The 14,951-nt window shown below is 39.9% G+C and overlaps 1 protein-coding gene across 6 annotated transcripts in view; it reads left to right on the top strand.

The window, feature by feature from the left end:
* Nucleotides 1–14,148, top strand: part of LOC147901072 (S-adenosyl-L-methionine-dependent methyltransferases superfamily protein) — a 75,618-nt gene extending 61,470 nt beyond the window's left edge. For 2 of the 6 annotated variants that reach the window (XM_087375890.1, XM_087375891.1), the window contains exons 8-10: nucleotides 451–471; nucleotides 1,047–1,106; nucleotides 13,540–14,148. In XM_087375890.1, coding sequence (XP_087232016.1) covers nucleotides 451–471; nucleotides 1,047–1,106; nucleotides 13,540–13,629 — 171 coding nt within the window. In that variant the 3' untranslated portion in view covers nucleotides 13,630–14,148. The remainder of the gene's footprint in view (nucleotides 1–450; nucleotides 472–1,046; nucleotides 1,107–13,539) is intronic. The other 4 variants (XM_087375892.1, XM_087375893.1, XM_087375894.1 and 1 more) reach the window with 3 other exon arrangements.
* Nucleotides 14,149–14,951: the final 803 nt, after the last annotated feature.

The following is a 14,951-nucleotide window of genomic DNA, read 5'->3' as shown; positions in this document are numbered from 1 at the left end:
AATCCTAGATCTTAGGCCACCTCAGATAATCCAATCATGGTTAGGCCCTAGTTAGTGTGGTTATGGACATAGCATATTATTATGATCAATCATAATATTTTGTTGATGAGAGCACAAGTATTTTTCCCTTTTTTTCCTCTAGAAATGTATACATTGTAATTATCTGTCCCTAGTTTGAGAAGGCAAGTAACCAAGCCTGCAGGCTGATTTAGAGATCCCCAGGCTCCTAAGATTTGTTTGGAGTTATCTTTTCTGTGAGAAGGCCTGAATCCCCAGTTGTCGCTCTCAACTTGTCTGATCTCAAAAGGCAGGGTGACCCTGTACACTGGCCTACGTGCTTCACTTGTTGGTTTATGCTCTTGTGTTTGAAAAATAATAAGACAACTATATGTTGGATTGAAATGATGGCAGCATGGGAGAAAAATGATTACTTATTCTGCCTGTTTTCAGGTGGGATATAACCGAATTGAGGTTTGTAATGCCTTCTCCTCCCTGATTTCTTTAAAAAATAACGGAAAGGCCCTTATTGACTTTGATTACAAGTAGGCTTTGGTTTTGGCAAAGCCTACGTGATGCTATACATATCTTATAACACATGCCCTACTCATAATGCTGTGCTACCAATCACCAGTGGGCAGCGTGCACTTAATAATGTACCCATTCTGCAGTAAAAAGCATTGGAGAAGGAAGTGTGGGTTCCCGAGACACGCTATGATACTTCGTGAGACCTGAAACCTTGATTAGTGTGGAGGGGTTGGGGAGTGATCTGCATGTGATCATGGAGCTTAATTGAGTACAAGGAATGGCGAAAATTGAGTGTGATTGTGGTGCACATGAACTGGAATGGCCTGCACGGCTCCAAAAGCAAACCAGAACGCCCCAGCAGCCACATTGACATTTTGGTATTCCAAGGTGTTGAAATGGCAATTTATGGTGATTACTGACGGACTGGAAAATATTTTACAGCTTCTTTGCATTTTAATATCTGATATGTGCAACCTTTATAATGTATTCTAATGTAACCACCTGTTTGTTGTTTTGGATAGCATGTAAAGCGATCAGCTCTGCGGGACTTTGGAGTGAAGACTGCAGAAGTACTGTGTGAGGTAATTTGCTGGTGCAGATGGCTTTTGAATAGTTTATGTGTGCTTGTTTATCTCATTTAGAAGGTTTCCACTTAAAACATATTTGTGAAAACCTTGTTCAATAAATAACAATTAATATGCCTTCTGACATTCTTATACACAAAAAGGAGACAAGGGATCTGCATCTTCTTGAGATAGGCCCAAAATCACACAGTATAAATGCAATTCAAAAGGCAACTAGCAAATAAAAAATATGGCCATGAAGTTTTGGTCAGGAATTTCACATCTCCAAGAAATCAACAAGTATTAGAGTATCAAATAATGAGATAAAATTTGCTATGTGAGGATGACAATATTTAGGTTCTCAGGGTGAAATATTTAAACAGGATTTGCATCATGACACTCTCAAACAGTTTTTGAATGTAATCTTAGCATTTGCTGCTGTTTTTTTGTGTATTTTACAGAAATGTCAGCCTTTCCTTGTGTGTTAGAGCATCAATTTTTGTGGAAAACGGGTGTGCATAGTTGGGATGCTCAGTTGTTTAACCGATTGCTGCATCTCCTTGTCAGAATCATAGGTCCCAGCATGGATGCTGATGTTGGCCATGTAATAATAGCCTGGCATTGAGGAGTTTTGGAAACAGCCATGCAGGAGAACGGGGCCGTGCAGGCCTGTCACGTTCTTCAATGCAAAGATGCACATGTGTGTAGATGATGCATAAATTGAGAAGTATTGGCCCTCCAAATGGGGTGGAAGGAGTGCCCACGTGAGTGTATTTTTGCTAGACTCTTCTCTCTACATGCTCCACGCAATCCACAATCCATATGCGTGCAAATGCCCATACTCACACACCATGAATGACATGAGAGGGTGCAACCCTCATGCCTCTTGGGATCACATCCCTTGGGCATACTCCATTATTCTACCCTTAGCCTATGACTCTTTATGCCTACCATTGATTAATGTGATACCCATGCACAATGCTACCCTTTCCTAACCATCCTAGGACCTAATGCATACGTGCATATTTTATTATATTCAATTGTCTAGTTTACAATGTTACAACCATAGGGTAATCGCCAAATTCCCTAGAATGATCCACAAGGATCTAATGCAAATAATCATGTCATGACATGCCCTCTTGCTTAGAGAAGCAGATGTCCTCATCTGTGTGCCTTCAAATAATCTTCCACAAGTGCGGGGTAATCCCTCAAGTGATCTTCATCGAACCATTGACCATCTTCCATAGGATATCCTTTGAACTTTACCAAATATCGAGATCTCTGTCTATTCCTGGTACTCCTGACCTCATGGAATAGTATTCGTTCTGGAACAAGTAATTCTACCCCGTCTTCAAGTTTTGGTTCTTCTTCTTCAATAGGCCACACCGGTGGTTCTCCCTTAAATGGCTTCAAGATGCTAACATGGAAACCATTCTTCATCCTCCAACTGGTAGGCAATGTCAACATGTATGATGTTGGAGTTCCTTCTGGATGTATAACCTTCGATACCTGAAAAGGTCCATAATATTTTACTGCTAGCTTTACAAACTTGGTATTTCCTCGGATTTTCTTTATACGCCTTTTGTCAATCTTTAAAAGAACCCAATCTCCCTTCTCATAATAAACATCCTTTCGCTTCTTATTCGCAGACTTGTGAGCTCGCTGAATATGTGATTTAACCTGTGTAAGTACTTCCTGCACATCCTCAGCAAATTGATCAGCAGCCAAAATCCTATCTCCTAAATGTACAACGGGTGTGGGAAGGACTTGGCCATAGATGATCTCAAATGGTGCCTTGCAGGTAGCAGAATGGGTAGAGTTGTTATATGCAAACTCTAATAGAGGTAAATATAATTCCCATAAGGTGGGATTGTCATGGACATAACTACGTAACAATTGGATAATAGCTTGGTTAGCTATTTCACTTTGTCCATCAGTCGATGGGTGATATGTAGTGGAGAATTGCAATTTAGTTCCTAAGTTTTCAAAAAGAGCTTGCCAGAATTGGCTTTAGAACTTGGGATCATTATCTGATGTAATGGATTTAGGTAATCCATGTAATCTAAAGATTTCCTTAATAAATAAGTTAGCGGTTTCTATAGCAGTGATGTTCTTCTTACATGAAATGAAATGGGCTTGTTCACTAAGTCTATCTATAACAGTAAGGATTTGCTCATTTTGTGTCCTTGTCTTTGGGAATCCTGACACAAAGTCCATAGTAATATACTCCCATCTTTCACTAGGTATGTGTAATGCCTGAAGTAATCCTGGTGTCTCATCATGATCACTCTTAACTTTTTGACAAGTTAAGCACTGTTGGACTAAAGTAGTTACGTCCTTTCTCAATCCTGACCAATAGAAATATCTTTCAATTCTATCAATGGTTCCTCTAATACCTCTATGTCCAGAATAGGGACTACTATGCATCTCTTCAAAAACTAGGAATCTAAAAGTGGAGGGTACACAGATAAAACGTCTCCTAAGAAGATACCCATCATGAATTGCATAACGCTCTAAGGAATCACCTTGTCCTTAAAGTAACGCATCATAAATAGTCCCAACTTCATTATCACTTTTGTAGGCATCCTTCATTGCACTAAGAGATTCTTCTCTCACTACGGAGACATAGTTTACACTAGGTCTACGACTCAGTGCATCTGCAACTACGTTCTCCTTACCAGGTTGATATTCTAACTCAGGTTGTTCAAACCCTTGGAGATATTCTGCCCACTTGATTTGTCGAGGTGAAACTATTGGTTGAGAAAACAAATGTTTAATACTCTGATGATCTGTCTTAACCTTGAAGTCGGATCCATAAAGATAATGTCTCCACAACTTCAAAGCATGAACTATGGCTAATAGTTCCTTCTCATATGTGCTATACTTTAATTCAACACTTTGAAGTTTTCGACTTTCAAAGGCTATAGGATGTCCCTCTTGTGTTAGTACGGCCCCAATAGATGTACCACTAGCATCAGTACATATGACAAAGAAAGGCTTATCAAAATCCGGCAAAACTAACACAGGGCTAGTCATTAAAGCAAGCTTCAAATTCTCAAAGGCACTCAAATGTCTATCACTCCAGTGATACATTGATTGTTTCTTAAGTAGATCAGTAAGTGGTGATGCAATCTTAGAGAAATTCAAGATGAATCTCCTATAATAGCTACATAAACTAAGAAAAGATCTTAGTTCATGTACATTCATAGGGACATGCCATTCCTTTATAGCTTTCACCTTGGTTGGATCAACCTGAATTCCTTGTTCATTGATGACATGGCCTAAATATTCTATTTCCTTCTTAAAGAACTCACTCTTTTTAATATTAAGGAGGAGTTGGTTCTCTCGAAGCAATTCCATCACTTGTGCAAGATGTTGCTTGTGTTCTTCTTCATTTTGACTAAAGATTAAAATATCATCAAAGAACACAACTACAAACTTGCCTATGTATGGTTGAAGAACTCTTCTCATTAACCTACAAAAGGTAGCATGTGCATTAGTCAACCCAAAGGACATAACTACAAATTCATAATGTCCTGTTGTGTTCTAAAGGCAGTCTTAAGCACATCTTCTTCCCTCATCCTAACTTGATGATATCCTGACTTTAAATCCAATTTGCTAAATACCGTGGCACCTTTCAAGGAGTCTAACAAGTCGTCAACTCTAGGTATAGGAAGCCTATTCTTAATTGTCAACTTGTTAAGGGCTCTATAATCAATACACATCCTAAAGGTCCCATCCTTCTTTTTCACTAGAAGGACTGGAGCCCCAAAAGACGAACTACTTGGCCTGATTAGACCTTTCTCTAGCAAGTCCGTCGCTTGCTTTTTCACTTCCTCTAGCTCTGCCTTATTGATTCGATAGGAAGCTTTGCATGGAGGAGAGGACCTTGGGATCAACTCAATAGTATGATCTTCAGGTCTAGAGATAGGCAACTCATGCCGGTCATCACTAGCAAATCGATCATTGAATTGCTTAAGGAACTCTAAATGTTGACGTTCCTGATTACTATGTTTGGGCTTTACTTCCCTAACATATATCACACTGCAACTCACTCCCTTACGTAATTTTCTTTTAGCTCTAGTATGAGATATGAGTGGAATATGAGAAATATCTCGCTCACCTTGTAAAGTGATCCTCGTACCTTGGTGCTCAAAGGTACAAGTATGTTTGCTTACATCCATAGATGGTTGGAAATCATACCTCCAAGACTTGCGTAGGATCATGTCGACTTCTTGCAGAGGAGCAAATAAAAGTCTATACGTGTTCATACTTTTAGATCTTGGAGGGCAAGTTCTTGACTTTAGAAGTACATTGCTCTTCATTACCTCTAAACGCACCACTAATACTCATATACCTCAATGGCCATTTTTTAGCTTTGACTATATTAGCCAACCTATCTGAGATAATATCATAGTTACTACCATCATCCATGAGGACAATGATACGTTGACCCCCAACATATCCATGTAACTTAAATAAATCGTGTTGACCAAAGGTGTAATGCAAACTAGCATTATTGCTCTTTTTATTATTTTCAATATTTTTACAAGAAGGCTCACCCTCTTGCTTAGGGTGAGAAGTCCTAGTTACATTGGTCTTACCCATCTTCTTCCTTAACTCCGAACAATCATAGAATCTATGATCTGTTGCCTTTTTGCACCCAAAACATTTTCTTTCCATAAACAATCTATCCCTTTCTTGAGGAGACATGAATGGAAGTTTCACACATCCTCCTAGAGTAGGTTTCCTTGTTGGTTTGCTATTAATTGTTCGTACTCCCGCTCGCTTAGGAAAACGTCGTCCATTTTGTTTAGAGTTAGCTGATCGAACAAAGGGTCTACTTTGTGAAGTTGACGCCTCATATGTTACTTCTCTCCTTCTAGGATTGACTTTCCTTTCCGCTGCCTCGACCAATCTAATGGCGTCCTTTTATTTAGTCGGACTCAAGAGTTCCAACTCATGTCGGATGTTGGGTCTACGACCCGAGAGATACTTATATAATTTATCCTCTTCTGTGTTCGTTGTGAACTCTAGAGATAAACGCCAAAATTTCATAGTGTATTCGCTCACTGTCTCCCTATCAAATTGCCGTAATTTCTCCCATTTAAACATTTGGTCCTCCTTATACTTAAGCGAGAGAAACTTCGTCTTTAATTCTTCCAAGAATTTAGACCACTCCTTGATTGGACTACTTTATGATTGGCGTGCGGACCACCAAAGTAACGCATCCTTCTTCAAATGTAGAGTAGTTAGTGCTAACTTCTCATCTTCTGTACGATCAAATTGCACAAAAGTACAATTGGAAATGTCTAATCCAATCAAGGAGTTTCTCCGAATGCCTAGTTCCATCATACTTTGGAAATTGAAGCGGCTCCTTAGGATCAAACCTTCTTTTCTTAGTCTTCTGCCTGATCCTCAAATAATTTCCTTTTTAAGGGCATTTCCCTTTGAATTGTGTCACTTATGATTGTCGACAATCCTTGAAGAAATTCTTGGATTGCGTTGTCTGGGTAGTGTGGTGGTGATGGTGTCCTTGGTGGAGGTTCGGTAGGTGGTTGAGGGTTATCGGATGATGGATCAAATACGTTTTGGTAGATAGGGGTGTAAGGTGTTGTCCCCATGAGATTTAATGTGAGTTCAGGAACGTTGTCAGGTGTGAATTCTTGATTATCTTCCATGTTTGGAAATACAAAGTGGAACTAATCAAGTTTTCAATTAAGCTTCGTGATGAGCTAAGAGTGTGTGAAATGAATTTAAGTGTGAGAAGAATAGTGGTACTTCCCCTCGCCTGTTTGATGAAGCGCCCACTCCACGATCTTGCCGCGACTCTTCGGTGCTTCCACGACCCTCGGATGTACAAGGGCCCCTTCTCCTTCTCTTTCTCTTTAAAATAAATAAATAAATAAATAAAGTTTAAAAATGACAATATAAGGGGGGAAAAGAGACAAGGAAAGATGAGAGCAAATATAATGGGGCAATTTGCTAGACGAGGAGGGGGGGGTTTCGAATTGCAAGGGGTGGGAATATATAAATAAATAAATAAATAAATTTTAAAAATGACAATATAAGGGGGGAAAAGAGACAAGGAAAGATGAGAGCAAATATAATGGGGCAATTTGCTAGACGAGGAGGGGGGGGTTTCGAATTGCAAGGGGTGGGAATATATATATATATATATATATATATCGAAAGTAAAAGAGAGGGATAAGTAATGAATGATGAGGGGGGGGGGGATTTCGAAATGCAAGGGGGGGGGGGGTAAGTAATGATGAAAGGGGGAGGGGGATTTAATGCGTTCTGCGCAAGGGCGCAGAGGCGGCTAGACACGCAGGGTGCAAAGATGGGCAGCGGGCGGGCTGACACGTGGTAGCGGGCGGTAGTGGGTCGTGGTTGGACAGGACTGACGATTGACAACTGACAGGACTGACGGTTGACGGTCGAAGGGGGGTGGCAGAACAGGGTGCAGAAGAGGACGCAGGGCTGGCGGCCAACTGTGGCGACGGCTCCCAATGGTTGGTGCGCCACATGGCTAAGTCTACAAGGTGACTGCAAGGGCGGCTGCAAGCACTAGTCGCGGTGTAAATTGCGATGCCACATGCCACCCGTGTGCCACACGACCTTCCAAAAGGCCTACAAAAGGCTTTTATACACAAGGCCTTATATATAAGTCTCCTCATGTTGAGGACTGTGCCTAATCACTGGCGCGCGTCGACTGCACAGGGCTTGAAAGCTCGCGATTGGCGGCGTCAGACCGGTTCCCCACAAAAATAAAAATAAAAAAATTTGCCCTATCGACTTTACCAACAAAATTGCCTATCGCCAAAAAGAAAGCGACTTTCAGAGAGGGAAAGGAAGCCCCCTGGTGGTTTCGTGATGGGTGCATTTTGATTCTCTTCGATGACTTCACGCCGATGTCAGTGACTGTTGCAACTTCCACATGGCAGGCTCTCACAGTCAGAGGATCTTGGCTCTGATACCACTTGTCACATTCTTATATTCAATTGGCCAGTTTACAATGTTACAACCATAGGGTAATCGCCAAATTCCCTAGAATGATCCACAAGGATCTAATACAAATAATCATGTCGTGACAAGGCCAGTCAGGGGGGTGTCACATTGTAAAATAGTGTTTAAACAGGCACCACGAGGGGGGCCTTCCATGGGGGGGATGTGTATGTATGTAGGCAGGGGGAGTGTTGGCACATGTCCACGAAAAGGGGCGGGGGTAATTCCAAACAGTCGTAGAAGGGGGGGGCAGATCAAGCAACCATGTGGGAGAAAAGGATGATTTGACACAGGTGACTTTTGCAAGGCGAATGATTTCCACCTGGGTTAGATAGATTTTTACCAAGGGTGTGTGTGCAGGTCTTGGGGAAGTAGGCTGCAGGGCAAAAGGTAAGGCAACAATGCAGGGGGCCAGGGATAGACACCTGATCAGGAGGGACGGGGGGTTAGGAGAAGGGGGGTGGGACTTTGGCAAGAAGGGGATTTGTTGCAATGGAAGCCAATGGCAGGGCCAAATCTTGGTATTCGCTTAAGGAAGGGGCATCTAGCTCATGTAATGCCTTTTTCATGTTGATGGCTCAAAAGGGGGTGTTTTTGTGACGCGTCTTTTTGACATATTATGTCCTTTCATGAATGGCAAGGACAAATGTGGGTATTCGCTTAAGGAAGGGGCATCTAGCTCATGTAGCAATTCTTTCATGTCGATGGCTCAAAAGGGGGTGTCTTTGTGGTAGGGTGACATTTTGTGGCACCATTATGTTGATGGCTCAAAAGGGGGTGTGTCCCTTGGGTGAAGGGCTTTGATCCTTCATTAATGGGTACCTCCATCGTGTGGAGGGGTGTGCCCCTTCACGAAGAAATGCAACCGCTTGATAAAGAGGTATGTCTTGTTGTTATGGGACAGCCCGTGCACGTGAAGAGACTTAAATCGTGTTGTGCCTATTGACGTCATTTAGTGACATAGGTGGGACATAAAGGTAGCGAGCCTTGCTTTGTTGTGTTGTGGCTCCTTACTGTCAACGATCTATTGGTGGTAGTCTGCCTTGTGTAATACTAGCCCCCAAGCATCAATAACCCAAGGTTCCTTGCCACTGTAGGTGAATATAGTAAGACCATCACCTCCTTAGGCATTGAGATTGACTTAGTTGCCTTAAGATAAGGAACCCAATTCCTCCTTATGGAAACAGCTTAACTTTTGGGTCTCGCCTTAGCAATTGTGATCTATTGGGAGGTAGGGGAACTATCTTGAGAAGTCGAACTAAGGTCCTTGTGGACCATGTGGAGACTGAAAATGTCTACCTTTGCTGATTGGGCACTTCAACTAGGTAATGAGTAGAAAGATGAATGGAAAGGTTATCAATTGAAAGTTAGCTGGTTGAACATCCCATCTCATCAAGGCCGAGCCGCAACCTCGTGGGTGGATAATTCAAAGGTTCCACATTTAGTGATTGTACTAGGGAAGGCATGGTGGTTGTTCCTTCAAGGAAGGAGGTACCTAAGCTATTAGGATTACATAGAAGGTGTTAATTTGCTATATTGCAAGTGCTAATGGAGATACTTGGGTTAAAGTAATGCCAAAGAACTTGTATGCATGAGAACATTAATGTGATACTTGGGTCAAAGTAATGCTGAAGAACTTGTATCCAAGGTAAGGTTGTGATGATGCTTGTAACATAGTTCACTAATGTTTGATGCTTGGCCAGCCATGTTGGATGTAATGGAATGGAAGGAAACAAGCTGAGAATGCAATGAAGTGTACTTGTAAATGTATAATGAGAAAGTACAATAATGGCCAACCAACGGACTTAGGACTAAATGTCCTAAGTGTACCAATCCTAGATGTCTTAAGTGGCCCAATTGTTTTAATGGCCTACAAGGCCATATCAAGGGGAATCCAACTCAAGTTGCCTAGGTGAAAGAAGAGGAATTAATGAGGCAAACTGCGCAAGAGGGTTGTCAGAAGAATTTTCAGAGGAGGCAAAGTCTTGGGTTCGGCTTGCCAAGGATTCTTTCTTAGCTCTCGATTAGCTCTCGATCAAGTCATCAACATCTACCATGGGGTTCAGGGGAATGCACGCAAGGGAATCATTGGTAAGTTATTTACTAGTAGGCGTTTGTTCACAATGGCTGGGAGAGCCTTGTGGCAAAACTCTAAATCTTGCTCATTGAAAGCGTTGACATCAATGAGACACCAGAGAAAAGAATCAAAGGCTGCATTGGAGGTGTGGGGATCCTTTTGGAATATTAAGAGTAATTGTAGCCAATCATTAATGGAAGCAATGTCGATAGTAGCTGACTTGGTATGTCGTTTCCTTTTGCCTCTTCCTCGAACTTGATCAATTTGTGATGAAATCCATTGTTTGGAAAACATGCAAGTATAGTCTGGATGCCCAATCCCCCTCCATGGTATGGTTGAAGTAACCTAGATATATTTCATGAGACCAAGAAACTAAATCATGGTTGCACATGTTCATCGTGATGGATCTAGCAACCTATGAGAGTACAAGAAAAGCAGAATCATGTAACAAAAGGTAATAGTGTAAAGTATGTAGAGGGTTGAAATTTGCCATAAACTATGCGAGTTAGCTAATTGCATAACAAACATCTAGTCTTGTGATGATCAGATATGTAAGAGATCCAATGAGCTATCAATAATACTTATCAATTGCAATAGGTTTTTTTCAATCTTTGGTAAGTTTCAAGTTTTTTTCCATGAGAATGGCTACAATCTTGCAATCTGTCATATGAAAGTTCTTTAGGAGACTATCCACATAGTTCTATTGGCTCATGAATACTGGTTGAAAAGAACTTCAGATTCGTCCTTAAGAAAATAGAACTCAACAATATCTATTGTAGTCAACGATGAAAGTCAAGCAATACCTTGAATCATTAATGCTGCCAGTCTATGCTTATTCCCAAGTATCTTCATGTTTCAAATCAAGAGTAGCTCTTGCTCAAGAAATGCTTCTCTCAAAGTTGGCTTTTGATTGTCTACCAAAGCAACATGCTTCGCAAAATTTTTCAAGAAACCGAAGTTTAGGAATTCTAATTGCCATCACACCAAACTTTTGAAGAACATATTTTTTTTATCATATTACGGAAAGTAGCATCGATTGATGTTGAAGTAACATGACATTTTAGTTTGGTACTGAAGTTAGCATGCTGAATAACATGCATCCTTCTTTAACTACTTTTCTAATGATTTGATATGCTTTAGATTTATCTCTAATGGTACATTCATCTCCATCAAGTATGACTCTATAGTTATGTTCCATCTTGCTGAGTTTTAAAACATAAAGTACATCTTTCATGGATTCTTTTGTATTTAAAGGGACTATGCCTTTCATTGAGATGGGCTCGGTGTGTTATGATGAACGGTATAGATGATGTTCTTGGCTCCTTCCAATGTTTGATCTTCGTAAATCATCTTTAATGTCTTGTCATGTGAGATGATGGACCACTATCGATGTGCATCAACATAATTGATAATCGTATTGATGCTGATTTTGATGTCTATAAATTCGTTCGACCAGTCTTTCCTTGCTTGGATGGCATGAGTCCCGAGTTTCTCAGTAACACTGAATGTATTTGTTCAAGTCATGGAACTTGTCTCTTGTCTTTGAATGGGAATACTCTCGAAGAGATTCTCATATTCCTTACCCAGTCCATTGAGGGTGACTTGAACCATCTCTGCGGGCTTCATATTCTCTGCTTTGTAAGTTTATTATTGTATCTTTGACCCTGAGTACGTAGGCATGAGTAGATTCATTGCTATCGTAGAAAATCTGATTGATTTGGTTTCTAAGTATCAAAATTCAAGAAGCATTTGTACTCATAAAGAGTTTAGAACATATCTCATGCTTTCTTTTATGTGTTAACTATGTTCAATTGTCCAAGCATGATGGCAAATGCCTCTAGATGCAGAAATTATGTAAAATAGTATTGAAAATTCTTGTGAAAGTATTGCATGTATTTACTGTATTTACCACAATTTAAATCACAATTTAAATCACAGAGCAACGATAGATAGTGCATAAGGGAATGCCAAGTCCAAGGGGCTAGTAGAAAGCACTATAAGATAATATGCAATACTCTCTTGCAAATGTGTCTCAATTGCATGGCTACATAGAAGGTGCTTCTCCCAACTGTTCTATTTGCTTGCAGGATCATGAACATAGACAACACTGATATAGTCCATTTGAATTTGTATATGGGTTGGAGGTAGTGTTGCCTTATCAACTAGACTAGAGGATGCCAATGTGTTCTAATCCAAGGGCAATCAATTTTAGCATTAATTGGATATGTCCACTATGGGAACTAGAGGAATTGGAAGAGCATTGTCATGAGGCCACTTTTGCACATAAGTATGGCATGCTTGATAGCGAGCTTTGCATGATTGAAATTTGAGAAGAGTAAGATTGAAATTTAAGGAAATAATTCAAAATAGTGCATACTTAATGGTGTTATATATGAGCAAATTCTTATAGCACATGCCAAAATTTGGCAATGGAGGCTTGATTGTCGATGAGCAATCATATGTACTTTTGTTGCCCCTTTTTTTGTTGCTGTGTGTAACTGTAACTGGTTGTTTCAAAATGGGATGTCTTATAGGCTCCACTTTGGACATAGTTACTAGATTGCAGGCATGAGGACTAGTGCTATTGCTTGAAGATTGGATCGCAGAGGACCAATCATTTCAACAAAGACTTGGTGACCTAAAGAGGCCCCAAAGGTCAGTCTCATCGTTTAATGCCTTTACAACAAGGGTTGGTAATTGCACCTAGATGCAACATTTGGCTTGAAGGTTGTCTTATCAGCCACACTAGTAGGAACATGGGCTCATACTTGCTTTTATAGCATCACAGAGATTACCCTTTGATTGAGTAGTAGTCCATGGTGTCTCATGCTATATAATAGCATGTATAAAGATGCTCGGTCGCTCAATCCCTAGGGTAAGGAGATTTCTTTATTTTAGATTATGGTAGCATCAGGAGTGTTTTTTGGCATTATGGTTTACTCTAATGCCTCATAGTTCATAGGTTGAGATTTTTGTGTGTTTGTACGGATAGGATATTTGTAGCAAATATATGAAAGTCTGGATTGAGACATAGTTGTACAAATAAGGGTGAAACCAAGGGAGGGAGGGACAAAGGATGATATGAATGATACAAAGTACATTGATTTATGGTGTATGCCAATTTTCATACGACCATTGTGCTTTCACTTAAAAGATGAAAGAGAACAACAAATAACATGCCAATTTAGGAATGGTGGATGCCACATACAAGGTGTAAGAAGAAATCTTTGAAATGATTATTGGATCATCGTGTAAGATTATTTCAATAATTGGAATACCTTTATGTTTTTATGTTTTTCAAGGACATTAAATAGGTATAAAGCACTATCATTTATCATGCATTTAATTGAAATTTTATTTTTGCAGTTGCGATATGATTTACCTGCACTTTATAGGTTCCACAAGAAGCAAGAAGTCGACATTGCTGTTGATTTGTGGCGATTCACATTGACCTAAGGTGCTGCACTCCCCCTTCCAATCCCAAGTTAGATTGTATGGTGTCAATCCATATCTTCTATAGATCTAAAACCCCTTCATCTCCTCCACTAACCCCTCTACACCGCCCTCCCTTCACCCCCCCTCCCCTCCTTTTAAAAAACAAGGAGAGGCCCATGTGATTCTTTTTGCTTACTTCTTTACAATGTGGAATAGTTTCCATGTGGTAGGCTTAAAATAACAATCCTTTCCCTCAAGCCTTTCTTGGGGGAAAATGGATATAACTTGTCCTCATCTTCAATGTAAAGGATTTCATAGTATGTGTTTTGTTTCTAGGTAAATCTTTGGTGTAGGTGTCCAAACTTCTTCTAAATCATTCACTTGTTTATAAAATCCTTGAAGCTTGTGTAGAAAGTTAGATTTCTGTTATAAGGAACTACAAATTGTGGATTGAAATAATCTAAATTTATGGATCACTTTAATATTATACAGAAGAGATTAAATGTGAAGCTCAAAGCTCCATTATTGACATGTTGTTTACATGGGGAAATGTCTTAGCACATCAATTTAATGTATTATTAAAATGTAATTGAAAATTCGCAGAGGTGTTATATTACCTACCTTTGGTGTTCCTGAATTGCATCCTAATGTTTTGTCAAAGATGTGTTAAGAACATCTTGACTTTGGGCTCATGTTTGGAGAGAGCACATTGAGACCATATGGAACAAAGAATTCTCATGTAGCTGCTTTAGAATACAATCTAGTCATATCTTTTTTGGTCAAGGGTAGGCTCGAAAGTTAGTTTTATAGGGCCTACTAGAACTAGTACAAAAATACATATTCTAAATATTGCCATTTGACTCTAGGTGTAGTCACCACCCTTTGATGTATTAAGTGGTTGAAGCCTTCGTTTGACTCAAATTAAAACATGTTTTGTTAAGTAATCAGTTTACCAATTTCAAAGTGGTTCTTCGCAGTTAAAGAGTGTTGCCATGCCTTGGGTGAGGAATGACCCTAGGGTCTGTGTGAAATATACAAGGGAAAGTTTCCCAAACATTCCTCATGGACAAGGGAATTTTGTAGTCTTGGTTGTACTAGAAGTGAAAAAGATGGAGGTACTGTAAATATCTCTAGAATGTATGTTTGTGTGTTATCTATCCTTCCAATCAAGAAGAATTGAGGAAAATTTAAGCTTTGAGTGCATATAACCACATGAATAATATGCATAGGTGGTCTCTAGGGGCAATAACACTTTGATATTCACATTTTCTTAACATTCAGTGACCCAATATTTGAGGGAATGTTGCACTTTTAACATTTTAACAATTATTTATGCTTGTGAG

Source organism: Dipteris shenzhenensis, chromosome 6 (assembly GCF_047967505.1).
Source record: "Dipteris shenzhenensis isolate YYH24624 ecotype China chromosome 6, Dip_SZ_1.0, whole genome shotgun sequence".
Lineage (NCBI taxonomy): Eukaryota > Viridiplantae > Streptophyta > Polypodiopsida > Gleicheniales > Dipteridaceae > Dipteris > Dipteris shenzhenensis.
The sequence above is the reverse complement of the archived record's forward strand: the minus strand, read 5'-3'. Positions and strand labels throughout refer to the sequence as shown.